Source organism: Babylonia areolata, chromosome 20 (assembly GCF_041734735.1).
Source record: "Babylonia areolata isolate BAREFJ2019XMU chromosome 20, ASM4173473v1, whole genome shotgun sequence".
Classification (NCBI taxonomy): Eukaryota; Metazoa; Mollusca; class Gastropoda; order Neogastropoda; family Buccinidae; genus Babylonia; species Babylonia areolata.
In genome coordinates this window covers 55828706-55855920 of record NC_134895.1, presented here as the reverse complement: position 1 = coordinate 55855920, position 27215 = coordinate 55828706, and the positions used below count along the sequence as shown (strand labels likewise).

The following is a 27215-nucleotide window of genomic DNA, read 5'->3' as shown; positions in this document are numbered from 1 at the left end:
ACTAACACAGCAGACACAGACTTTCCCACACAAGGATGACCACACTAACACAGCAGACACAGACTTTCCCACACAAGGATGACCACACTAACACAGCAGACACAGACTTTCCCACACAAGGATGACCACACTAACACAGCAGACAGACTTTCCCACACAAGGATGACCACACTAACACAGCAGACAGACTTTCCCACACAAGGATGACCACACTAACACAGCAGACAGACTTTCCCACACAAGGATGACCACACTAACACAGCAGACAGACTTTCCCACACAAGGATGACCACACTAACATAGCAGACACAGACTTTCCACACAAGGATGACCACACTAACACAGCAGACAGAATTTCCCACACAAGGATGACCACACTAACACAGCAGACACAGACTTTCCACACAAGGATGACCACACTAACACAGCAGACACAGACTTTCCCACACAAGGATGACCACACTAACACAGCAGACACAGACTTTCCACACAAGGATGACCACACTAACACAGCAGACAGACTTTCCCACACAAGGATGACCACACTAACACAGCAGACACAGACTTTCCACACAAGGATGACCACACAAACACAGCAGACACAGACTTTCCCACACAAGGATGACCACACTAACACAGCAGACACAGACTTTCCACACAAGGATGACCACACTAACACAGCGGACACAGACTTTCCACACAAGGATGACCACACTAACACAGCAGACAGACTTTCCACACAAGGATGACCACACTAACACAGCAGACACAGACTTTCCCACACAAGGATGACCACACTAACACAGCAGACACAGACTTTCCCACACAAGGATGACCACACTAACACAGCAGACACAGACTTTCCCACACAAGGATGACCACACTAACACAGCAGACACAGACTTTCCCACACAAGGATGACCACACTAACACAGCAGACACAGACTTTCCACACAAGGATGACCACACTAACACAGCAGACACAGACTTTCCCACACAAGGATGACCACACTAACACAGCAGACACAGACTTTCCACACAAGGATGACCACACTAACACAGCGGACACAGACTTTCCACACAAGGATGACCACACTAACACAGCAGACAGACTTTCCACACAAGGATGACCACACTAACACAAGCTACACGCCAGAGGGTGACTGCCCACCAGGTGAGGCTCAGCGTGTGGAGAAGATCTCCCTGCAGCACGTGCAGGAGCTGTTGCACCGGGTGGAGGAGGTGCTGGGCCTGTGGCGGGTGCTGCTGGACCACCAGTTCCACACCCTGGCACACGCCCTCTCCCAGGACCTCCAGAACCAGCTGAGGTCCCTCACCTTCAAGACCCTCGTCCTCACTGGCAAGGACGTGAGTTCTGTGTGCTGTGTGTTGGATGAGCAGGTCCAAAGGACTTGGTTACTTTTCAACAACAAAAAGAAAAAAAAGCATTTGTGTGTGTGTGGACGTGAGTGTGTGTGTTCTGCAATGAAAAAGACTGGATGATTGAGGGTGGTGCTGGAACATGTGTGTGTGTGTGGACGTGAGTGTGTGTGTTTTGTTTCACAGTGAGGACTTGGTTGCTTTCAACAACAAAATGAAGTAAAATGAAATAAAAAGAAAGAATGTGTGTGTTCTGCAATGGATGGGACTAGTTAATGTTCTGGACAGTGAGGTGGGGGTGGTTGTGGTGGAATACGTGCGTGTGTGTGTGTGTGTGTCTGTGGAAGTGAGTGTGCTGTGTTTTGTTCCACAAACAGACAGGACTTGGTTGCTTTCAAAAACAAAATGAAATGAAATAGATTAAAAGAAAGTGTATGTGTGTGTATGTGCGCGGAGATGAGTGTGTTCTGCAGTGGAAAGGATTTTGTTGATGTTTTTAGGGAAGAGGGGGGTGGGGATTCGTGCGTGTTTGTCTGTCTGTCTGTGGACATGAGTGTGCTGTTTTGTTCCACAAAAGGAAAAGATATGGTTGCTGTTCAACCCAGAAGTTTCTGGTTCTGGACATGAGAGTATCAGGCAATGGAAAGGATTTTGTGTTGCTGTTGAAAAAAAAAAGAAAAAAGAAAAAGTGTATCTGTGTTTTGACATGAGTGTCTTCGACAAAAGAAAGGACTTGGTCGTTGTTCAGATGAAAAAAGGAAAAGTTTTAAAACTTAAGTGCCAATGTATGTGTGTGTTATGTGTTCTTAAAGGCTTTGCGTCTGACTGATGTTATTGTAAAGCACTTTGACAGGTTTGAAAATGGTTAAGACGTTGAACTTTCTTTTTTCGAAATTAATGAGTCCTGGGATTGAATCTTGGACACAGTACCTGGTGGGTAAAGGTTGGAGATTTTTCCAATCTCCCGGGTCAACAGATGTGCAGACCTGCTAGTGCCTGAACCTCCTTTGTTTGTATAAGTATGCAGAAAGTCAAATATGCACGTTCAAATCCCGTAATCAGTGTTGGCGTTCAGTGGCTAAAGGAAACTAGAACATATCCAGCAGGCACTTACCCAAAATTGGAGTTTGATTGTCTACATGGCGGGGCTGAAGACCGTCGTACAGGTAAAAGCCATTTTGTATATGAGTGACTGTGGAGTCATACAGTCATACAGGTAAAAGTCATTTTGTATATGAGTGACTGTGGGAGTCACAGTAGTCATACAGGTAAAAGCCCATTTTGTATATGAGTGACTGTGGGAGTCATACAGGTAAAAGCCATTTTGTATATGAGTGACTGTGGGAGTCATACAGGTAAAAGCCATTTTGTATATGAGTGACTGTGGGAGTCACACAGTCATACAGGTAAAAGCCATTTTGTATATGAGTGACTGTGGAAGTCACAGTAGTCATACAGGTAAAAGCCATTTTGTATATGAGTGACTGGGGGAGTCACACAGTCATACAGGTAAAAGCCATTTTGTATATGAGTGACTGTGGGAGTCACACAGTCATACAGGTAAAAGCCCATTTTGTATATGAGTGACTGTGGGAGTCATACAGGTAAAAGCCATTTTGTATATGAGTGACTGTGGGAGTCACAGTAGTCATACAGGTAAAAGCCATTTTGTATATGAGTGACTGTGGGAGTCACACAGTCATACAGGTAAATGCCATTTTGTATATGAGTGACTGTGGGAGTCACAGTAGTCATACAGGTAAAAGCCATTTTGTATATGAGTGACTGGGGGAGTCACAGTAGTCATACAGGTAAAAGCCATTTTGTATATGAGTGACTGTGGGAGTCACAGTAGTCATACAGGTAAAAGCCATTTTGTATATGAGTGACTGTGGGAGTCACAGTAGTCATACAGGTAAAAGCCATTTTGTATATGAGTGACTGTGGGAGTCACAGTAGTCATACAGGTAAAAGCCATTTTGTATATGAGTGACTGTGGGAGTCACAGTAGTCATACAGGTAAAAGCCATTTTGTATATGAGTGACTGTGGGAGTCACACAGTCATACAGGTAAAAGCCATTTTGTATATGAGTGACTGGGGGAGTCACACAGTCATACAGGTAAAAGCCCATTTTGTATGTGAGTGACTGGGGGAGTCACAGTAGTCATACAGGTAAAAGCCATTTTGTATATGAGTGACTGGGGGAGTCACACAGTCATACAGGTAAAAGCCATTTTGTATATGAGTGACTGTGGAAGTCACAGTAGTCATACAGGTAAAAGCCATTTTGTATATGAGTGACTGTGGGAGTCACACAGTCATACAGGTAAAAGCCATTTTGTATATGAGTGACTGTGGGAGTCACAGTAGTCATACAGGTAAAAGCCCATTTTGTATATGAGTGACTGTGGGAGTCACACAGTCATACAGGTAAAAGCCCATTTTGTATATGAGTGACTGTGGGAGTCACAGCCCACAAAGAAGAAGAAGAAAGAGCGATATTGATTTACTGTTATTATTGTATTACATATTACTATTAGTCATCACACTTTATTTTATTCATTCTATTTTTTTTTTCACATTTGCTATGATATGTATAAGGCAAATCCTTCCAAATGCCAGTTTCAGTTTAAGCTTATTTCTTTGTTATCAGTTCCACTCTGCAGGCAACAATGTTCCACTCTGCAGGCAACAATGTGAATGTCCAGGGTTGGATTTTTCGTTGGTCAAATTTCTTGTTTAGATTCTGTTATCTGGATTTCCAATACAACATCATTTTTAAGTGTTCAGATGTGTGGTGAAAATGTGTTAACTAAGATAACAAGGAAAAAAAGGGGGGTCGGGTGGGAGACTGATTTTAGACAGTCTTAACCTTTGCATTGTTTACAATAAATATCTGTCTTCAGACTCTTGTGAAAATCATTCGTGTGGTATTTGTGATCTTTAAACAGTCAGATGTGAGCAGTGTGGAAAAAGGCAAGGCAGAATTATCAGATGCAGTAGCTGTGTATAAAGACAAGGACTAAACGAACATGACATGTTGTTCCAAAGGTGTGCATGGCCCTAATCACCTGCCTGATTGGTCGTTACCTTGACGACAACGCCACAGTGGATGCCATCAGTGGGAGTTTGAGGGAAGTGTGTCCCTCCTTGTACAGCACTGATGATGCCACTTGTTCCAAGGTACACTGTGTGTGTGTGTGTGTGTGTGTGTGTGTGTGTGTGTGTCCATCACTTTAGTACAGTTATGTTTGTGTGTGTTTGTGTCCATTACTATTGTGTAGTAGGGTGTAGGGTAGTAATGTTTGTGTGTCCATCAGTGTGTGTGTCCTTCAGTGAGTGTGTGTGTGTGTGTGGGGGGGGGGGGTCTATCAGTATAAAGGCACTGATGATGATGTGTGTGTGTTTGTATGTACACTGCAGGACAGTGATGATGGTGAAGGTGGTAGTGGTGGTGGTGGTGGTGGTGGTGGTGTGTGTGTGTGTGTGTGTGTGTGTGTGTGTGTGTGTGTGTACACTGCAGTACAGTAATGATGGTGGTGTGTGTGTGTGTGTGTGTGTGTACACTGCAGTACAGTAATGATGGTGGTGTGTGTGTGTGTGTGTGTACACTGCAGGACAGTAATGATGGTGGTGGTGGTGGTGGGTGTTGGGTGTGTGTGTGTGTGTACGTAGTGTACAATGCAGTACAGTAATGATGATGATGATGTGTGTGTTTGTGTGTACACTGCAGTACAGTAATGATGATGATGTGTGCGTGTATGTGTTTGTGTGTACACTGCAGTACAGTAATGATGATGATGTGTGTGTGTATGTGTTTGTGTGTACACTGCAGTACAGTAATGATGTGTGTGTGTGTCACAGAGAGACTTGGGAGTAGCCGAGTTAGTGGGGAAGACAAAGAGGGGAGAATTTTACAGACCAGTGGAAAGAAATAGGATGTCCTTTTCTGTCAGTTATTCTTGTTTTGAAATTTTTTTATTTAATTTATTATAGAACTTTTTCCCTTGACATAATGATATATTCATGTATTTATTTGTTATTAATGAAAGTGACTAGAAGAGATAAACTTCTTAGAAACTGGTTTGGACAGTGGATGGGGTCACAATGAAAGTTGTCAAAAATCAGTTTCTGTTGATAGTGGAAGCTGTGTACTTCAGGGTGGATGTCTGTTGATGATATGGATAGATGGATGGGGTCACAATGAAAGTTGTCAAAAATCAGTTTCTGTTGATAGTGGAAGCTGTGTACTTCAGGGTGGATGTCTGTTGATGATATGGATAGATGGATGGGGTCACAATGAAAGTTGTCAAAAATCAGTTTCTGTTGATAGAGGAAGCTGTGTACTTCAGGGTGGATGTTTGTTGATGATATGGATAGATGGATGGGGTCACAATGAAAGTTGACAAAAATCAGTTTCTGTTGATAGTGGAAGCTGTGTACTTCAGGGTGGATGTCTGTTGATGATATGGATAGATGGATGGGGTCACAATGAAAGTTGTCAAAAATCAGTTTCTGTTGATAGTGGAAGCTGTGTACTTCAGGGTGGATGTCTGTTGATGATATGGATAGATGGATGGGGTCACAATGAAAGTTGTCAAAAATCAGTTTCTGTTGATAGTGGAAGCTGTGTACTTCAGGGTGGATGTCTGTTGATGATATGGATAGATGGATGGGGTCACAATGAAAGTTGTCAAAAATCAGTTTCTGTTGATAGTGGAAGCTGTGTACTTCAGGGTGGATGTCTGTTGATGATATGGATAGATGGATGGGGTCACAATGAAAGTTGTCAAAAATCAGTTTCTGTTGATAGTGGAAGCTGTGTACTTCAGGGTGGATGTCTGTTGATGATATGGATAGATGGATGGGGTCACATTGAAAGTTGTCAAAAATCAGTTTCTGTTGATAGTGGAAGCTGTACTTCGGTAGTCATCTGACAGAATGGTTTTCATGTGTGTTCATCTACCAGACACACTCCTATATCAAGTGGAAGTAAAACAAAAACCAAATAAACCAATAACAAAAAAACAAAAAAAAAAGCAAAAAAACACACACATGTAAAACGATATCATCCTTTCAACCAATAACAAAAAACAAAAAAAAAAAAAAAACACACACACATGTAAAACAATATCATCCTTTCAACCAATAACAAAAAACAAAAAAACACACACACATGTAAAACGATATCATCCTTTCAACCAATAACAAAAAACAAAAAAAACCACACACGCATGTAAAACGATATCATCCTTTTAACCAAACCAAAAAACCAAAAAAACACACACACATGAAAAATGATACCATCCTTTCTTCCTTTGAGCTTCATCTTACCCATCCTTTTTCTCTGCCTCCCACCAGCTGATTTCTGTTTCCACTGACACTGACACTGACATGCACTCCTGTCCTTCCAGCCAATTTCTGTTTACACTGACACTGACACTGACATGCACTCCTGTCACTACAGCCAATTTCTGTTTACACTGACACTGATACTGACATGCACTCCTGTCACTCCACCTAGTTTCTGTTTACACTGACACTGACATGCACTCCTGTCACTCCAGCCGATTTCTGTTTACACTGACACTGACATGCACTCCTGTCACTCCAGCCAATTTCTGTTTACACTGACACTGACATGCACTCCTGTCACTCCAGCCGATTTCTGTTTACACTGACACTGACATGCATTCCTGTCACTCCAGCCAATTTCTGTTTACACTGACACTGACATGCACTCCTGTCACTCCAGCCGATTTCTGTTGACACTGACACTGACATGCACTCCTGTCACTCCAGCCAATTTCTGTTTACACTGACACTGACATGCACTCCTGTCACTCCAGCCAATTTCTGTTTACACTGACACTGACATGCACTCCTGTCACTCCAGCCGATTTCTGTTTACACTGACACTGACACTGACATGCACTCCTGTCACTCCAGCCAATTTCTGTTTACACTGACACTGACATGCACTCCTGTCACTCCAGCCGATTTCTGTTGACACTGACACTGACATGCACTCCTGTCACTCCAGCCAATTTCTGTTTACACTGACACTGACATGCACTCCTGTCACTCCAGCCAATTTCTGTTTACACTGACACTGACATGCACTCCTGTCACTCCAGCCAATTTCTGTTTACACTGACACTGACACTGACATGCACTCCTGTCACTCCAGCCGATTTCTGTTTACACTGACACTGACACTGACATGCACTCCTGTCACTCCAGCCAATTTCTGTTTACACTGACACTGACATGCACTCCTGTCACTCCAGCCGATTTCTGTTTACACTGACACTGACATGCACTCCTGTCACTCCAGCCAATTTCTGTTTCCACTGACACTGACATGCACTCCTGTCACTCCAGCCAATTTCTGTTTACACTGACACTGACATGCACTCCTGTCACTCCAGCCAATTTCTGTTTACACTGACACTGACATGCACTCCTGTCACTCCAGCCGATTTCTGTTGACACTGACACTGACATGCACTCCTGTCACTCCAGCCAATTTCTGTTTACACTGACACTGACACTGACATGCACTGTACCTCCCTCCTCCCAGTTTCTGTTTCCACTGACACTGACATGCACTCCTGTCACTACAGCCGATTTCTATTTACACTGACACTGACACTGACATGCACTCCTGTCACTACAGCCAATTTCTGTTTCCACTGACACTGACACTGACATGCGTTCCTGTCACTACAGCCGATTTCTGTTTCCACTGACACTGACATGCACTCCTGTCACTACAGCCGATTTCTGTTTACACTGACACTGACACTGACATGCACTGTACCTCCCTCCACCCAGTTTCTGTTTCCACTGACACTGCCATACAGTCCAGCTCCCTGGCCAGCCAGGCGTGACCATCATGACTGAGGGGGGAGTGTGGCTGGAGGGCCGTGGTGGCTGTCTTCACTTCAGGGGGTGGGGAGGGGAGGGGCGCTCGCTCAGTTTGGTTCCACAACTGAGAAAGTATTGTCATCAGTAAACAGGCTTAATAGGTGGTGTCCGATGTATGTTGGATCAGCACAGGCACTGACTGAACAGTGCCAGATTGACTCGGCAGCAGCGCAAAGTTTCTTCTGCAGTTTGTCCTGTTGACAGCATAGCTTCTTATAGACTGCTGGAGCTAGGTGTATGGTTTTGTTATGTGAAGGGTATTCTGGGAAGAGCCAGGAGGGAGATAATACCACTGATGGGATAGCACCCCCCCCCCCCACTCCCCCGCCCCACCTCCCACTCCCTGGCCCTCATATTCACTTACCCCTGCCTCTCTTCTCCATTTCCACACACACACACACCCCCAGCCCCCCACTCCCTGGCCCTCATATTCACATACCCCTGCCTCTCTTCTCCATTTCCACCCCCCCTCCCCCACTCCCTGGCCCTCATATTCACATACCCCTGCCTCTCTTCTCCATTTCCACCCCCCCTCCCCCACTCCCTGGCCCTCATATTCACTTACCCCTGCCTCTCTTCTCCATTTCCACCCCCCCTCCCCCACTCCCTGGCCCTCATATTCACTTACCCCTGCCTCTCTTCTCCATTTCCACCCCCCCCTCCCCCACTCCCTGGCCCTCATATTCACTTACCCCTGCCTCTCTTCTCCATTCCCACCCCCCCTCCCCCACTCCCTGGCCCTCATATTCACTTACCCCTGCCTCTCTTCTCCATTTCCACCCCCCCTCCCCCACTCCCTGGCCCTCATATTCACTTACCCCTGCCTCTCTTCTCCATTTCCACCCCCCCTCCCCCACTCCCTGGCCCTCATATTCACTTACCCCTGCCTCTCTTCTCCATTTCCACCCCCCCTCCCCCACTCCCGGCCCCTCATATTCACTTACCCCTGCCTCTCTTCTCCATTCCCCCCCCCTCCCCTTCCCAGCCCCCCACTCCCCGCCCCTCATATTCACATATATCTTTTGTCTTTTTCTTCTTCTTTCTGTCCCTCTCTCCTTCTCTCTCTCTCTCTCTCTCTCTCTCTCTCTCTCTCTCTCTCTCTCTCTGTCTTACTCTGTCCTTTCTCTCTTTTCTACCCTTTGTTTGCTTTACATATATTGGCGCTGTTCTTTACAATGGATGTTAACACGGAAGCTCCCCCCCCCCCCCCCTTACCCCTGTTGTCACGGGCAGAAAGGCCTAAACAATAAACCATTCAGACTTCAGACTTCATATTCACATACCCCTGCCTCTCTTCTCCATTTCCAACCCCCCCCCCCCCCCCCCCCCCACTCTCCGGCCCTCATATTCATTTACTCCTGCCTCTCTTCCCCATTTCCACCCCCCCACCCCCACCCCCCTCGCCACCCTCCCACACACACACACACACACAAAACAGAAAACAAACCCACCCCACCACCCCTCCCCCAGATAACTGCTCTGTCTTCATGACAAAAAACAACAACAAAATCACAAGAAAATATTCAAGATGTTATTTTGTAGAAAGGTTTGGAACTCCAGACTGTGTGATAATGAATTGAAATCACAGAGTCTGATTAAGGTTCATCCTTGATGCTGGAAGGTTGGAACCTGAAGCCCATCCTATGTGACTGATGGTGGTGGTGGTGTGTGTGTGTGTGTTGTGTGTGTGTGTGTGTGTGTTGTGTGTGTGTGTGTGTGTGTGTGCTGCAGGCGGACGAACTGCTGCAGAAAGTGAGGGCCACCCAGGACCCCATGGAGAGACGGCGACAGCTGCAGGAAGCGCTGAGGGTCAGCATGGTTTGACTGTTTTGTCACATTGTGCTGGTGGTTTTGTCATGTCTTGTGGTGGTTGTTTTGTGGCTGTTTTGTCATTTTTTGTGGTGGTGGTTTTGTCACGTCTTGTGGTGGTTCTTTTGTGGCTGTTTTGTCATGTTTTGTGGTGGTGGTTTTGTCACGTCTTGTGGTGGTGGTTTTGTGGCTGTTTTGTCATGTTTTGTGGCGGCTGTTTTGGCACATCTTGTGGTGGTTGTTTTGTCACGTCTTATGGTGGTTGTTTTGTCACATCTTGTGGTTGTTTTGTCACGTCTTGTGGTTGTTTTGTCACGTCTTGTGGTTGTTTTGTCACATCTTGTGGTGGTTGTTTTGTCACGTCTTGTGGTTGTTTTGTCACGTCTTGTGGTGGTTGTTTTGTCACGTCTTGTGGTGGTTGTTTTGTCACGTCTTGTGGTGGTTGTTTTGTCACATCTTGTGGTGGTTGTTTTGTCACGTCTTGTGGTGGTTGTTTTGTCACGTCTTGTGGTGGTTTTGTCACGTCTTGTGGTGGTTGTTTTGTCATGTCTTATGGTGGTTGTTTTGTCACGTCTTGTGGTTGTTTTGTCACATCTTGTGGTTGTTTTGTCACATCTTGTGGTTGTTGTTTTGTCACGTCTTGTGGTGGTTGTTTTGTCACATCTTGTGGTTGTTTTGTCACATCTTGTGGTTGTTTTGTCACGTCTTGTGGTTGTTTTGTCACATCTTGTGGTTGTTTTGTCACATCTTGTGGTTGTTTTGTCACGTCTTGTGGTGGTTGTTTTGTCACATCTTGTGGTTGTTTTGTCACGTCTTGTGGTTGTTTTGTCACATCTTGTGGTGGTTGTTTTGTCACATCTTGTGGTTGTTTTGTCACGTCTTGTGGTGGTTGTTTTGTCACGTCTTGTGGTGGTTGTTTTGTCATGTCTTATGGTGGTTGTTTTGTCACGTCTTGTGGTTGTTTTGTCACGTCTTGTGGTGGTTGTTTTATCACGTCTTATGGTGGTGGTTTTGTCACGTCTTGTGGTGATGGTTTTGTCACGTCTTAGGGTGGTGGTTTTATCACATCTTGTGGTGGTTTTGTCACATCTTGTGGTTGTTTTGTCACATCTTGTGGTTGTTTTGTCACGTCTTGTGGTGGTTGTTTTGTCACATCTTGTGGTGGTGGTTTTGTCATGTCTTGTGGTGGTGGTTTTGTCACATCTTGTGGTGGTGGTTTTGTCACATCTTGTGGTTGTTTTGTCACGTCTTGTGGTGGTTGTTTTGTCACATCTTGTGGTGGTTTTGTCACATCTTGTGGTTGTTTTGTCACGTCTTGTGGTGGTGGTTTTGTCACGTCTTGTGGTGGTTGTTTTGTCACATCTTGTGGTGGTGGTTTTGTCACGTCTTGTGGTGGTTGTTTTGTCACATCTTGTGGTTGTTTTGTCACGTCTTGTGGTTGTTGTTTTGTCACATCTTGTGGTGGTGGTTTTGTCACGTCTTGTGGTGGTGGTTTTGTCACATCTTGTGGTGGTTTTGTCACGTCTTGTGGTTGTTGTTTTGTCACATCTTGTGGTGGTGGTTTTGTCACGTCTTGTGGTGGTTGTTTTGTCACATCTTGTGGTGGTGGTTTTGTCATGTCTTGTGGTGGTGGTTTTGTCACGTCTTGTGGTAGTTGTTTTGTCACGTCTTGTGATTGTTTTTTCATTTGATTGGAAGCATTTTAATGTGAGTGTGATGTGAAGCTCGCAACTGCTGAAGTCTGCTTCAGAATTTCAGTCCTTTTTTTTCTGCATTGGAAGTGTTTTAACGTGAGCGAGACATGACTCTTACAGCTGCTGAAGTCTGCTTTACAAGTTTTGATCCTTTTTTGTTTGATTGCAAGTGTTATAAAGTGAGCGTTGACATGACGATGACAGCTGCTGAAGTCTGCTTTGGAAGTTTCAGTAAAGTGAGCGTTGACATGACGATGACAGCTGCTGAAGTCTGCTTTTGAAGTTTCAGTAATGTGAGCGTTGACATGACGATGACAGCTGCTGAAGTCGGTGACGACACCCCTGAAGCTGGGCGTGGTGTGTCACCGTCTGGTGACGGTCAACCACTTCACTGGCGTCCTGGAGCTGTGTCTGGCTGAGGCCAGGAAGTACGACCCCCACGACCTCGCCCACCACTTCTACTCTCAGGGGGAGCAACCTGAGGACACGCAGGGCATGCAGGCCTACATCAGCAGGTAGTTGCCTCCCCTTCCCCATTTTTTCATCTTTAAAAGAAAAGTTATTTATTAATTTTTAATTACACATACTATACTGTGACCCACTGGGGCAGACTCCGGTCAGGGATGTATTCTTGTCCTGTGCAAAAATACTTCTCTGCCCAAGTGAGGAAATTGAAAAGAGCTGGATATAAATAACAGTGTGTGGTGAGTATCAATATTTATAGAATGAAAGAAATGATCCAGTGGTATCAATATTTATAGAATGAAAGACATGATCCATTGGTATCAACATTTATAGAATGAAAGACATGATCCATTGGTATCAATATTTATAGAATGAAAGACATGATCCATTGGTATCAACATTTATAGAGTGAAAGACATGATCCATTGGTATCAATGAAAGACATGATCCATTGGTATCAATGAAAGACATGATCCATTGGTATCAACATTTATAGAATGAAAGAAATGATCCATTGGTATCAATATTTATAGAAAGAAAGACATGATCCATTGGTATCAATATTTATAGAATGAAAGACATGATCCATTGTTATCAACATTTATAGAATGAAAGAAATGATCCATTGGTATCAACATTTATAGAATGAAAGACATGATCCATTGGTATCAACATTTATAGAATGAAAGACATGATCCATTGGTATCAACATTTATAGAATGAAAGAAATGATCCATTGGTATCAATATTTATAGAATGAAAGAAATGATCCATTGGTATCAACATTTATAGAATGAAAGACATGATCCATTGGTATCAATATTTATAGAATGAAAGAAATGATCCATTGGTATCAACATTTATAGAATGAAAGAAATGATCCATTGGTATCAACATTTATAGAATGAAAGACATGATCCATTGGTATCAACATTTATAGAATGAAAGAAATGATCCATTGGTATCAATATTTATAGAATGAAAGACATGATCCATTGGTATCAATATTTATAGAATGAAAGAAATGATCCTGTGGTATCAATGAAAGAAATGATCCATTGGTATCAATATTTATAGAATGAAAGACATGATCCATTGGTATCAATATTTATAGAATGAAAGAAATGATCATGTGGTATCAATGAAAGAAATGATCCATTGGTATCAACATTTATAGAATGAAAGACATGATCCATTGGTATCAACATTTATAGAATGAAAGACATGATCCATTGGTATCAACATTTATAGAATGAAAGAAATGATCCATTGGTATCAATATTTATAGAATGAAAGAAATGATCCTGTGGTATCAATGAAAGACATGATCCATTGGTATCAATATTTATAGAATGAAAGACATGATCCATTGGTATCAATGAAAGACATGATCCATTGGTATCAATATTTATAGAATGAAAGACATGATCCATTGGTATCAACATTTATAGAATGAAAGACATGATCCATTGGTATCAATATTTATAGAATGAAAGACATGATCCATTGGTATCAATGAAAGACATGATCCATTGGTATCAATATATTTCTTCCCTTACCGACGTATCCACACATTACAACACTGTCCTCTCTCAACTGCTGGATGAACATGCACCCCCCACTACCCGCATGCTCCCTGACAGACCCTCCGCCCCATGGTACACACAAGATATTCGACTTGCAAAACGCAAACGTCGCCAACTGGAAAGACGATGGCGATCAACAAAACTGCAAGTCCACAATCAAATATTCCGAAAACAAATAAATAAAGTCAAACATATGATCTCATCAGCAAAAACAAACTTCTTTTCTTCTCAAGTTCTCAATGCCACATCCACCAAATCTCTTTACTCTGTCATGTCAAATCTTCTCGGAACTGCAAAAAGGACTCCTCTTCCTTCTACCTACACTTTATCTGAACTCCCCAATGTCTTCTCCTCTTTCTTTTTCGACAAAGTCCAAAATATTCGTACCATCTTAGACCAAATGTCTTTCCAACCTGTTCATCCTGATCCTCAATTCAGCGGCACTCCTCTCCATTCCTTCAATCCATTGACTGAAACAGAAGTTCATGAAATCCTAAAAGAAATGACAGTAAAATCCTGTGAGCTCGATCCTATACCAGCCTCGGTCTTTTCCCAATGTGTCTCACATCTTCTCCCCACAATCACTAATATTGTCAACTCATCCCTTCTCACTGGAACGTTTCCATCCACTTTCAAAACTGCAATCGTCCGGCCTCTTCTGAAGAAACCCAACCTTGACGCAAACATTTTGAAAAACTATCGACCAGTTTCTAATCTTCCATTCATGTCCAAACTCCTTGAAAAAGCTGTCCTCAAGCAGCTTAACAACCACCTTTGTTTCAACAATCTCATCCACCCATTTCAGTCTGCCTATCGCGCTGACCATAGCACCGAAACCACTCTCCTCCACATTCTGAACAATCTACTGATAGCGTCCGACTCAGGAAAAGTTTCCCTTCTCACTCTCCTCGACTTGTCATCCGCCTTTGATACGATAGACCATTCAATCCTTCTTTCCCGTCTTCATTTTACATTTGGTATCAACGGCACTGTTCTAAACTGGTTCAAATCTTATCTCACTGATCGATTCCAGTCTGTCACTGTTGATCATTTCCAATCTGAACCCGTTAAAATCGAACATGGAGTCCCACAGGGATCTGTTTTAGGCCCAGTGCTCTTCACACTGTACACTGCTCCTCTCGCTGAAATTATCAACCGCCATAATATCAGTCATCATTCTTATGCTGATGACACTCAACTCCAGAAGAGTGATACCCCTGAAAAATTGTTGTCGCTCTTGCAAGAAACATCCAACTGCTTCCTGGACATTCAAAACTGGATGACTCGAAATAAGTTACAATTGAACGCGGACAAAACTGAAGCAATGATCATAGGAACTAAACAAAAACTGTCTTCCATCACAATTGACACAATCAAACTTGGCAGTACATCCATCCCTCTTTCCATGTCAGTCAGGAACCTCGGTGTTGTCCTTGACAATACACTGTCCATGCAAAAATTTATCAGTCAGACATGTCAGTCCTGCTACTGTCAACTGCGACGCATCAGTGCCGTCCGGAAATATCTATCCACTGATGCAACATCTAGACTTGTCGTTTCTCTCATTCTCTCTCGCCTTGACTACTGTAACTCTTTATTGTCTGGTCTGCCTGCTTCATCCATTCAGCCCCTTCAGCGCATACAAAACTCTGCTGCCCAACTCGTCCTTAGAAAGAAAAGATCTGAGCACATCACTCCTCTTTTGCAACATCTCCACTGGCTCCCTGTCTCACACCGAATAAAGTACAAGATCAGCACTCTATGTTATAGATGCATTCACAAAACTGCCCCTTCCTATCTCTGCGGCTGCCTTCACCTCTACACTCCATCTCGCTCACTACGATCGGCCTCGGATCCACTCTGTTTACGCATACCCAGATTCAAACACTCGACTATTGGCCGCCGTTCTTTCTCTGTTTCTGGACCTTGCGATTGGAATGAACTTCCTTTTTCGCTTCGTCAAGTCTCCACACTCAGCTCTTTCAAGTCTGGCCTTAAAACCCACCTCTTCCCAAAATAGCCTCCCTTGCCTGCCCTTCCTTGTCTTCAGTTTCTGCAGTATTAGAGTTATGCATGCGTGTGAATGACTGGTGCGAAAGCGCTTTGATTTGTCTCTGCACAAGATCCAGCGCTATATAAATACCATTATTATTATTATTATTATTATTAATATTTATAGAATGAAAGACATGATCCATTGGTATCAACATTTATAGAATGAAAGAAATGATCCATTGGTATCAACATTTATAGAATGAAAGAAATGATCCATTGGTATCAATATTTATAGAATGAAAGAAATGATCCATTGGTATCAATGAAAGAAATGATCCATTGGTATCAATATTTATAGAATGAAAGAAATGATCCATTGGTATCAATGAAAGAAATGATCCATTGGTATCAATATTTATAGAATGAAAGAAATGATCCATTGGTATCAATATTTATAGAATGAAAGAAATGATCCATTGGTATCAGTATTTATAGAAAGAAAGAAATGATCCATTGGTATCAGTGAAAGAAATGATCCTGTGGTATCAATTTTTAAAAGATGGATGCAGACAGCAGTGTGTCCAAAGTACAGTTATGGTCTGAGAATGAAAGTGATAATCTGTTGGCATCATTTCATTTGTGAAGTGAATGCAGACAGTGAGTACTGTGTCAAAAGTATCAATACTCAGAGAATAGAAGAAATAATCCATCAGTATCATTTCACTTGTAAGGTGGTTAAAGACAGCACTGGGTCGGAACTATCAATACTTACAGAACGACAGAAAAAATCCTTTGGCATCAAGAAGTGTTGATGATCTCAGATTGGTGTGTGTATCATTTCACTTGTAAGGTGGTTTGGTGTGTGTGTCATTTCACTTGTAAGGTGGTTTGGTGTGTGTGTCATTTCACTTGTAAGGTGGTTTGGTGTGTGTATCATTTCACTTGTAAGGTGGTTTGGTGTGTGTGTCATTTCACTTGTAAGGTGGTTTGGTGTGTGTATCATTTCACTTGTAAGGGGGTTTGGTGTGTGTGTCATTTCACTTGTAAGGGGGTTTGGTGTGTGTGTCATTTCACTTGTAAGGTCGTTTGGTGTGTGTATCATTTCACTTGTAAGATGGTTTGGTGTGTGTATCATTCATGAGTGAGGCAGCTGTGTGTCAAAAGTCTGACTATTCTTAGAATGGAGTGCTACAAATGCGTCACGGAGATCCTGGCTTACCTGTGGAACGCGGCCACCGCCCAGCCGCAGTCTCCCAGCATGCCCAAGTCCCCGGGGCCACCCCCCCCCACCCATGACCCCAACCGCATGGCCGCAGAACAGGCAGAGCAGCAGGTTAGAAAACCTGTTATCCAATCAGAGGTTTCCTAATTTCTTATTTTCTTTCTTACTGTCTCCGTTTGTGGGCTGTACCCCTCTCGTTCACTTGTTTGGAACATTGGGGTGAAGAAAACATTGTTTGAGCATTTGTTATTTTTATTTTATTTTATTTTTCCTGTTTGTTGGCTGCCACTTCAATGTTTACTGATATCTGTGAGTGGGCCTTCATGTGTATGGGCATTTTTAATCTGTGAGTGGGCCTTCATGTGTATGGGCATTTTTAATCTGTTAGTGGGCCTTCATGTGTGTGGGCGTTTTTACCCTGTCATTTAGGCAGCCATACTCTGTTTGTGTTTCGATAACCCAGCGAACACTGACAATGACTGTTGGGTCTGTAACATGTAGGTACATGTTGGCGATGTTTGTGTTTCCATAACCCAGTGAACACTGACAATGACTGTGGGGTCTGTAACATGTAGGTACATGTTGGCGATGTTTGTGTTTCCATAACCCAGTGAACACTGACAATGACTGTTGGGTCTGTAACATGTAGGTACATGTTGGCGATGTTTGTGTTTCCATAACCCAGTGAACACTGACAATGACTGTTGGGTCTGTAACATGTAGGTACATGTTGGCGATGTTTGTGTTTCCATAACCCAGTGAACACTGACAATGACTGTGGGGTCTGTAACATGTAGGTTTGGTGTCTGCTTGTGTGTATGCACAAAGGGAGTTCAGACATCAGCACTTTACACATATTTGACCTGGGAGATCGGAAATATCTCCACCCTCAACACCAGGCACTGTGGGAATTGGAACCTAAGACCATTAGATTGAAATTCCAGTGCACTCAGATATTACAAGATTATAGGCAGGTGGAATGTGTGGCAGTGGGATCAGTTACTTTGAGTAATATTTTGACGTGATTTTCTGAAGTAATGCCATGTCACCCAGAAACATCTTTTGACATGATTTTCTGAAGCAGTACCATGTCTGCCAGAAACATGTTTTGACATGATTTTCTGAAGTAATGCCATGTCTGACAGAAACATGTTTTGACATGATTTTCTGAAGCAATCATGTCTGCCAGAAACATGTTTTGACATGATTTTCTGAAGCAATGCCATGTCTGCCAGAAACATGTTTTGACATGATTTTCTGAAGCAATGCCATGTCTGACAGAAACATGTTTTGACATGATTTTCTGAAGCAATGCCATGTCTGACAGAAACATGTTTTGACATGATTTTCTGAAGCAATGCCATGTCTGACAGAAACATGTTTTGACATGATTTTCTGAAGCAATCATGTCTGCCAGAAACATGTTTTGACATGATTTTCTGAAGCAATCATGTCTGCCAGAAACATGTTTTGACATGATTTTCTGAAGCAATCATGTCTGCCAGAAACAAATGCTCTTCCACAACTTTGCTGTATTAATCACCAAGTCACATCTGTTGTTTTATTCCTCATTTACTGGCTTACCTTTTCTTGCAGGACTTTCAGTTCTCAGTGGTGGTAGTGATGTATAATGAACAATCATCCTTCCTTTCAGTGGCAATACATTGTCATTGAAAAAAGAAGAAACTAATTTGAACCAACAAAACCTTAACTTCACAGTCAATTTATATAGGGGATTGGCATCCTGGTGCATTTCTGGATGTATACATTGGACATTGTGCTTCATTGGGTGTTCACTTCAGGCAGTCCCATTAACCTCAGCTGGGAATACAGTGTTGTTGCAGTTTGTTTGAGAACATGGTGGTGGTGTTTGAGAACATGGTGTGGTGTTTGAGAACATGGTGTGGTGTTTGAGAACATGGTGTGGTGTTTCAGAGATGTTGCAGTTTGTTTGAGAACATGGTGTGGTGTTTCAGAGATGTTGCAGTTTGTTTGAGAACATGGTGTGGTGTTTGAGAACATGGTGTGGTGTTTCAGAGAGAAGAAGTGCTCCAGATGGCGTTCAAGTCAAACGACGTTCTGTTTCACTCGGCGCTGTACGACTGGCTGTTCAGCACCAACAGGGCAGACATTCTTCTGGAGGTGGGTGGCAGACAGTTGTCTTCAGAAAAAAATGCAGGTTTATAGGCATGTCAGTTTGGTCTGAGAGGGAAAGCTAACAGTTTGTAATCTTTATGGACACTATCATTATTAGCTTGTCTTGAGATTTTTTTATTTTTTTTTAACTTTGATGAATTATAGATAATGAATATTTTAATGAAAAAACTGTTTAGCATCTTCATAACTATTTAGTTTATACCAAGGTGCCCTTTTTTTTTGTTGAAAAGACTTTGAATTAAAAAAGTTAACATCTTCTTTGTTAAGATTATACATAGGTGCCAGTAAGTATGGATCTGCCATATTTTAGTATGGTGAAGTGAATGAAGTTGAAGAATATGCTTTGTTGAAAAGTAATGTAGTGATGAACATTTCAGTGATATTACTTCAGTTAGTTACTGTTTTTGTTGTTCTCTTGAGCATTTGCAAGTTTACTTAAGATATAAGAATACTTCATTGTTCCTGGAAGAGAAATTGTTGACATGTTTTTACCCTTTTAAAGGGTGGAGATTTTTCCGATCTCCCTGGTCAACATATGTGCAGACCTGCTAGTGCCTGAACCCCCTTTGTGTGTATACACATGCAGAAGATCAAATACGCACGTTAAAGATCCTGTAATCTATGTCAGCGTTTGGTGGGTTATGGAAACAAGAACATACTCGGCATGCACCCCCCCGAAAATGGAGTATGGCTGCCTACAAGGCAGGGTAAATAATGATAATAAAAAAGGTCATACATGTAAAATGTTACATGTCTGTCTGAGTGTGTATGTGTGCATGCCTGAAATCTGATTGAATGACACAGGAAATGAATGATGAGCGCCCAGTGGCAGCCATCAATCGGCTACCCAGGTAGGCAGCCTGTTGTGCAAATGACCCCGTGTTTGTAAAGCGCTTAGAGCTTGGTCTCTGAGGATAGGCGCTATATAAGTATCCATATCAATCACTCAGTCAATGTTTACTGATGAAGGCTACAGATTAAACTCACCAAACATGGTTAGATTATGTGACTGATCTAAGCCAATCACACTTCGCATAGTTGGTGATTTGCATTCTTGGGTAAAAAAAATGGTAGGTCTTGGTGTTTTGCCAGAAAGAAAAGCAATATGAAAGAAAACTGGAAATGAATACACTTAGTGCACAGTTTGGAGTCATAGTTTCCTTAAATCATACACAAAAATCTGCCTTTGTATAACAGCATCAAAACCGTTTTAAGTATGTGAGGTTGATGCACATGATTTCAACTTTATGATTTGTCCTAGCAGAATTTTGCCAGGGACAACCCTTTTGTCACTGTGGGTTCTTTCTGTGCACTGAGTGCCTGCTACACACAGGACCTTGCTTTATCATGTCATCCGGATGACTAGCGTTCAGACCACTACTCAAGATCTAGAGGAGGGGGCCAATATAAATCCCAGTCCATCGTGGGACTAGAATCGGTGGACACTCGCTTCCTAGTCAGACCCATTACCATTAGACCACCGCTGCATATACTTCTTCTTCGTTTGTGGTTTGCAACTCCTACGTTTACTCGTATATACACGAGGGGCTTTTATGTGTATGACTGTTTTTACCCCGCCATGTAGGCAGCAGTACTCCGTTTTCAGGGGTGTGCATGCTGGGTATATTCTTGTTTCCATAACCCACCGAATGCTGACATGGATTACAGGATCTTTAATTTGCATATTTGATCTTCTGCTTGTGAAAACACATGAAGGGGGTTCAGGCACAAGCAGGTCTGCACATTTGTTGACCTTAGAAATCGGACAAATCTCCACCCCTTTTCCCACCAGGCGCCGTTACCGAGATTTGAACCCGGGACCCTCAGATTGAAAGTCCAGCGCTTTAACCACTTGGCTGTCATGCCTTTCATATAAATACAATACCAGTGATACATGTGTTCCATACCAACAGGTTGGCACACCGTACCTGGAGTCGTACCTTCAGCGACGGGCCAGCCAGGCAGAGGACAAGGTCAAGGCCCTCGACATGCTGTGGAAACACTACGAAAAAACCAACAACTTCTCCGCCTCAGCTCACATCCTGTCACAGCTGTCACAGCGCCATGGGTAAGGGGTCCATCCTGTCACAGCTGTCACAGTGCCATGGGTAAGGGGTCCATCCTGTCACAGCTGTCACAGCGCCATGGGTAAGGGGTCCATCCTGTCACAGCTGTCACAGTGCCATGGGTAAGGGGTCCATCCTGTCACAGCTGTCAAAGCACCATGGGTAAGGGGTCCATCCTGTCACAGCTGTCACAGTGCCATGGGTAAGGGGTCCATCCTGTCACAGCTGTCACAGTGCCATGGGTAAGGGGTCCATCCTGTCACAGCTGTCACAGCGCCATGGGTAAGGGGTCCATCCTGTCACAGTGCCATGGGTAAGGGGTCCATCCTGTCACAGCACCATGGGTAAGGGGTCCATCCTGTCACAGCGCTATGAGTAAGGGGTCCATCCTGTCACAGTGCCATGGGTAAGGGGTCCATCCTGTCACAGCTGTCACAGTGCCATGGGTAAGGGGTCCATCCTGTCACAGCACCATGGGTAAGGGGTCCATCCTGTCACAGCTGTCACAGCGCCATGGGTAAGGGGTCCATCCTGTCACAGTGCCATGGGTAAGGGGTCCATCCTGTCACAGCTGTCACAGCGCTATGAGTAAGGGGTCCATCCTGTCACAGTGCCATGGGTAAGGGGTCCATCCTGTCACAGCTGTCACAGTGCCATGGGTAAGGGGTCCATCCTGTCACAGCTGTCACAGCGCCATGGGTAAGGGGTCCATCCTGTCACAGCGCTATGGGTAAGGGGTCCATCCTGTCACAGCTGTCACAGTGCCATGGGTAAGGGGTCCATCCTGTCACAGCGCTATGGGTAAGGGGTCCATCCTGTCACAGCTGTCACAGCACCATGGGTAAGAGGTCCATCCTGTCACAGCTTTCACAGTGCCATGGGTAAGGGGTCCATCCTGTCACAGCACCATGGGTAAGGGGTCCATCCTGTCACAGCTGTCACAGTGCCATGAGTAAGGGGTCCATCCTGTCACAGCGCCATGGGTAAGGGGTCCATCCTGTCACAGCTGTCACAGCACCATGGGTAAGGGGTCCATCCTGTCACAGCTGTCACAGTGCCATGGGTAAGGGGTCCATCCTGTCACAGCTGTCACAGCACCATGGGTAAGGGGTCCATCCTGTCGCAGCTGTCACAGTGCCATGGGTAAGGGGTCCATCCTGTCACAGTGCCATGGGTAAGGGGTCCATCCTGTCACAGCTGTCACAGTGCCATGGGTAAGGGGTCCATCCTGTCACAGTGCCATGGGTAAGGGGTCCATCCTGTCACAGCTGTCACAGCACCATGGGTAAGGGGTCCATCCTGTCACAGCTGTCACAGCGCCATGGGTAAGGGGTCCATCCTGTCACAGCTGTCACAGCACCATGGGTAAGGGGTCCATCCTGTCGCAGCTGTCACAGTGCCATGGGTAAGGGGTCCATCCTGTCACAGTGCCATGGGTAAGGGGTCCATCCTGTCACAGCACCATGGGTAAGGGGTCCATCCTGTCACAGCTGTCACAGCGCCATGGGTAAGGGGTCCATCCTGTCACAGCTGTCACAGCGCTATGGGTAAGGGGTCCATCCTGTCACAGCGCTGTGGGTATGGGATCCGTAGTTTCAGTTTCAAGGAAGTGGCAGAGCCTCTTGAGAAATCCATGTCCATAAGTGGCTCCGTTTCTGCTCTTAAGAAAACAACAACAAAAATCAGATGCCTCACCACCGTATGAATCCAGCACACTGATCAGGCCTTTGGAGTACCCTAGCATGTCCTTGAATCCTGGGTAAGAGAAAAGACATGGAAGGGGACCACAGCAATTCTTGTTTGTAATTTTATTTGCATATTTTGATGATTTTGAATGCACTTTTGTAAAAAAGAAAAAAAAGAGTTACATTGTATAAAAGTAAAAGTGGTCAGTTAGCCATGCCATGGGATGATTTGTTTTCATACAATACTTTACTTTGTCCATGCATTCTTGTGGCTCTCATGCTGGTTTTTGAAGAGCTTGGGAAGTGAAAGTTGTGAATGAAGAATGATTCTTTGGAAGGGATGGATATCTGGTGACAAGCACTGTGAAACTGTGGAAAACCCTGCAAATGCAACAGGTTTGGTTTTTTTTCTGTAAAATTTCTTCAGATGGAAGCTGTTTGAAGAAAGTGTAAGTATTAATGAACCTGTAGATGTTGTTGCAAAGAAAATTTGTCTGAACAGTGTAGGGTACCATTTTTCATGCTTTACAGAAAAGTTTGTTTTGGAAATGTTGGCAGGTTGTTTAACCCCTAGGCTGCCTGCATGACGAGATAACTCGTCATGGCAAGCATGTATGCTTCGCTGCCTGCATGACGAGATAACTTGTCATCGAAATATTCTGACTTTTCCCTGGTTTGCATTCACTTCCTTGGCAAAAATAGTGGTAGCTTTAGCCTGGGGAATCTCTCTAGATTCTATTCATAGCTAGAAACCCCATCTACGTCATGAAGCAGTCCTTTATTTGAACGTTTTGGTTGGGTCACTGTCCAAGTGTTTGCCTGACTTCTCTCCTCGCTCGCTCAACAAAATGTCGGACTGACGCCGTGCTCAAGACATGCGATCGTGATGAACTAAATCAACCATGATTTCTTTCTTTAGCTGATGCTCAGAAAGAATTGAAGTGTAAATTCGAAGGAGAAGATAGAGATGAACATTGATAGGACGATCTGATAGAAAATAAAGGGACTAATCAAGAGAGTGGCCAAGATGCGACTGTCAGTGAGTGATGCCGGCTGTACAGATGTTAGCAGACGACAGATGACCGAATTAGCAGCAGAGCGATATTCTTGGCACGCAGCCAACGCGGTCTGATGAGAACTGAATCAAGTGACCGTGTGAGAGGGGTGAGGAGGAGGGGGGGTGGAGACTGAGGGGGCGTGGCCTCACATCCATCTTATCACTTGGAGAAGTCACAATGTATTGTGTATCTATCTCTTAAAAAAATATATACATATTGTGGTTGTTCTAGTATGATTTTGTGTTTGCAGATATCCATTTGTCCAGAAAATATGATGTTTTTGTGCAAATTACTGACTAATGTTTGCAATGAACAAGTTGAAAATGTGACAAAAAACAAAACACTGATTTCAAAACAACAGCATGTCACTAAAAATATATAAAATGGGAAAACAGCATGTGTTTTGTATTCTTTATTCATTTACCTTTCAGAAAATATATACTTTTATGGGTCTTTCTCCAATAACAAAGAGCACAGTATTTTTGGAAAATTTATACCCGTTTTTTGTGAAAAAAACCCTGGCAAATAGATTTCACTTAAATCTTATTTTCCTGGCAGCGAAAGGGTTAAACTTAATTGATGTTTGCTTATATATAACGCATGTATTTGATAAAAGCTTTAAATCAAACACCTTTTAGACAAAAAAAATCTGATCAAGCTCTTTGATTGAATAAACGATCTGGATTAAGCACATTTTAGATCAAATCATGATCAAACACATCAGTATCAGAAACAGTTTGAATCAACAACATTTTGTCTGAAAAAAAATCAGATGAAACACCTTGACTTGATAAACAATGTGTGCCTTGTAGAATATCAAAAGTGATCAAACACCATTATTTGTTGAACAGTTTGATACATTTTAGACCAAAAGAAAATGTGATTTAACTATGATTTGATTTTTACACTGCAGTTTTTAGAAATATAATTTTGATCTGTTTTTTTTTTTCTGTTTTTTTTTCTTTTTTATACAGCATTTTAAAAATTGTGATATGATTTTTATGGTGATTTTTCTCCTTGTTTTCAAGATCTGACGGACAGCTTTACACCTTGACCTGAAAATAGAAATGAATATTTTGAAATGTAATTAAACGCTTGATTACGTAAACAGTTTAAATTCAGCACCATGTATGTTTGTATTTCAGCACAGATCTGACCCTGGCTCAGCGCATTGAGTACCTGTCGAGGGCCATCATGTATGTTTGTATTTCAGCACGGATCTGACCCTGGCTCAGCGCATTGAGTACCTGTCGAGGGCCATCATGTATGTTTGTATTTCAGCACGGATCTGACCCTGGCTCAGCGCATTGAGTACACCATGTATGTTTGTATTTCAGCACGGATCTGACCCTGGCTCAGCACATTGAGTACCTGTCGAGGGCCATCATGTATGTTTGTATTTCAGCACGGATCTGACCCTGGCTCAGCGCATTGAGTACCTGTCGAGGGCCATCATGTATGTTTGTATTTCAGCACGGATCTGACCCTGGCTCAGCGCATTGAGTACCTGTCGAGGGCCATCATGTATGTTTGTATTTCAGCACGGATCTGACCCTGGCTCAGCGCATTGAGTACCTGTCGAGGGCCATCATGTATGTTTGTATTTCAGCACGGATCTGACCCTGGCTCAGCGCATTGAGTACACCATGTATGTTTGTATTTCAGCACGGATCTGACCCTGGCTCAGCACATTGAGTACCTGTCGAGGGCCATCATGTATGTTTGTATTTCAGCACGGATCTGACCCTGGCTCAGCGCATTGAGTACCTGTCGAGGGCCATCATGTATGTTTGTATTTCAGCACGGATCTGACCCTGGCTCAGCGCATTGAGTACCTGTCGAGGGCCATCATGTATGTTTGTATTTCAGCACGGATCTGACCCTGGCTCAGCACATTGAGTACCTGTCGAGGGCCATCATGTATGTTTGTATTTCAGCACGGATCTGACCCTGGCTCAGCGCATTGAGTACCTGTCGAGGGCCATCATGTATGTTTGTATTTCAGCACGGATCTGACCCTGGCTCAGCGCATTGAGTACCTGTCGAGGGCCATCATGTGTGCCAAGTCAGCCACGTCACTGGGCGGCAAGGCGGCCAGTGGGGAGTTCCTACATGAACTGGAGGAAAAGATGGAGGTGTGTGTGTGTATCTGTGTGTGTGTGTCTGTGTGTGTGTGTGCTGTGAAATGTGGGTCCATTTTCCTGTCATGTATTGTAAAGTGTGTGTCCATTTTAATATTGTGTACTGTAAAGTGTCTGTCAGTATTGGTGTTGTGTACTGTAAAGTGTCTGTCAGTATTGGTGTCGTGTACTGTAAAGTGTCTGTCAGTATTGGTGTCATGTACTGTAAAGTGTCTGTCAGTATTGGTGTTGTGTACTGTAAAGTGTCTGACAGTATTGGTGTCATGTACTGTAAAGTGTCTGTCAGTATTGGTGTCATGTACTGTAAAGTGTCTGTCAGTATTGGTGTTGTGTACTGTAAAGTGTCTGTCAGTATTGATGTCATGTACTGTAAAGTGTCTCTGTACTGTAAAGTGTCTGTAAGTATTGGTGTTGTGTACTGTAAAATGTCTGACAGTATTGATGTCATGTACTGTAAAGTGTCTGTCAGTATTGGTGTTGTGTACTGTAAAGTGTCTGTCAGTATTGGTGTTGTGTGCTGTAAAGTGTCTGTCAGTATTGATGTCATGTACTGTAAAGTGTCATGTACTGTAAAGCGTCTCTGTACTGTAAAGTGTCTGACAGTATTGGTGTCATGTACTGTAAAGTGTCTGTCAGTATTGGTGTCATGTACTGTAAAGTGTCTGTCAGTATTGGTGTTGTGTACTGTAAAGTGTCTGTCAGTATTGGTGTTGTGTACTGTAAAGTGTCTGTCAGTATTGGTGTCATGTACTGTAAAGTGTCTGTCAGTATTGGTGTCATGTACTGTAAAATGTCTGACAGTATTGGTGTTGTGTACTGTAAAGTGTCTGTCAGTATTGGTGTCATGTACTGTAAAGTGTCTGTCAGTATTGGTGTCGTGTACTGTAAAGTGTCTGTCAGTATTGGTGTCATGTACTGTAAAGTGTCTGTCAGTATTGATGTCATGTACTGTAAAGTGTCTGTCAGTATTGGTGTCATGTACTGTAAAATGTCTGACAGTATTGGTGTTGTGTACTGTAAAGTGT

The 27215-nt window shown here is 43.4% G+C and overlaps 1 protein-coding gene across 2 annotated transcripts in view; it reads left to right on the top strand.

The window, feature by feature from the left end:
- The window catches only part of LOC143294748 (nuclear pore complex protein Nup155-like), a 105406-nt gene that overhangs the window by 53704 nt on the left and 24487 nt on the right, over positions 1 to 27215 (top strand). For both annotated transcript variants that reach the window (XM_076606211.1, XM_076606212.1), the window contains exons 21-28: positions 1175 to 1368; positions 4434 to 4565; positions 10044 to 10121; positions 12134 to 12330; positions 17041 to 17194; positions 19121 to 19225; positions 21154 to 21308; positions 26055 to 26184. In XM_076606211.1, coding sequence (XP_076462326.1) covers positions 1175 to 1368; positions 4434 to 4565; positions 10044 to 10121; positions 12134 to 12330; positions 17041 to 17194; positions 19121 to 19225; positions 21154 to 21308; positions 26055 to 26184 — 1145 coding nt within the window. The remainder of the gene's footprint in view (positions 1 to 1174; positions 1369 to 4433; positions 4566 to 10043; positions 10122 to 12133; positions 12331 to 17040; positions 17195 to 19120; positions 19226 to 21153; positions 21309 to 26054; positions 26185 to 27215) is intronic.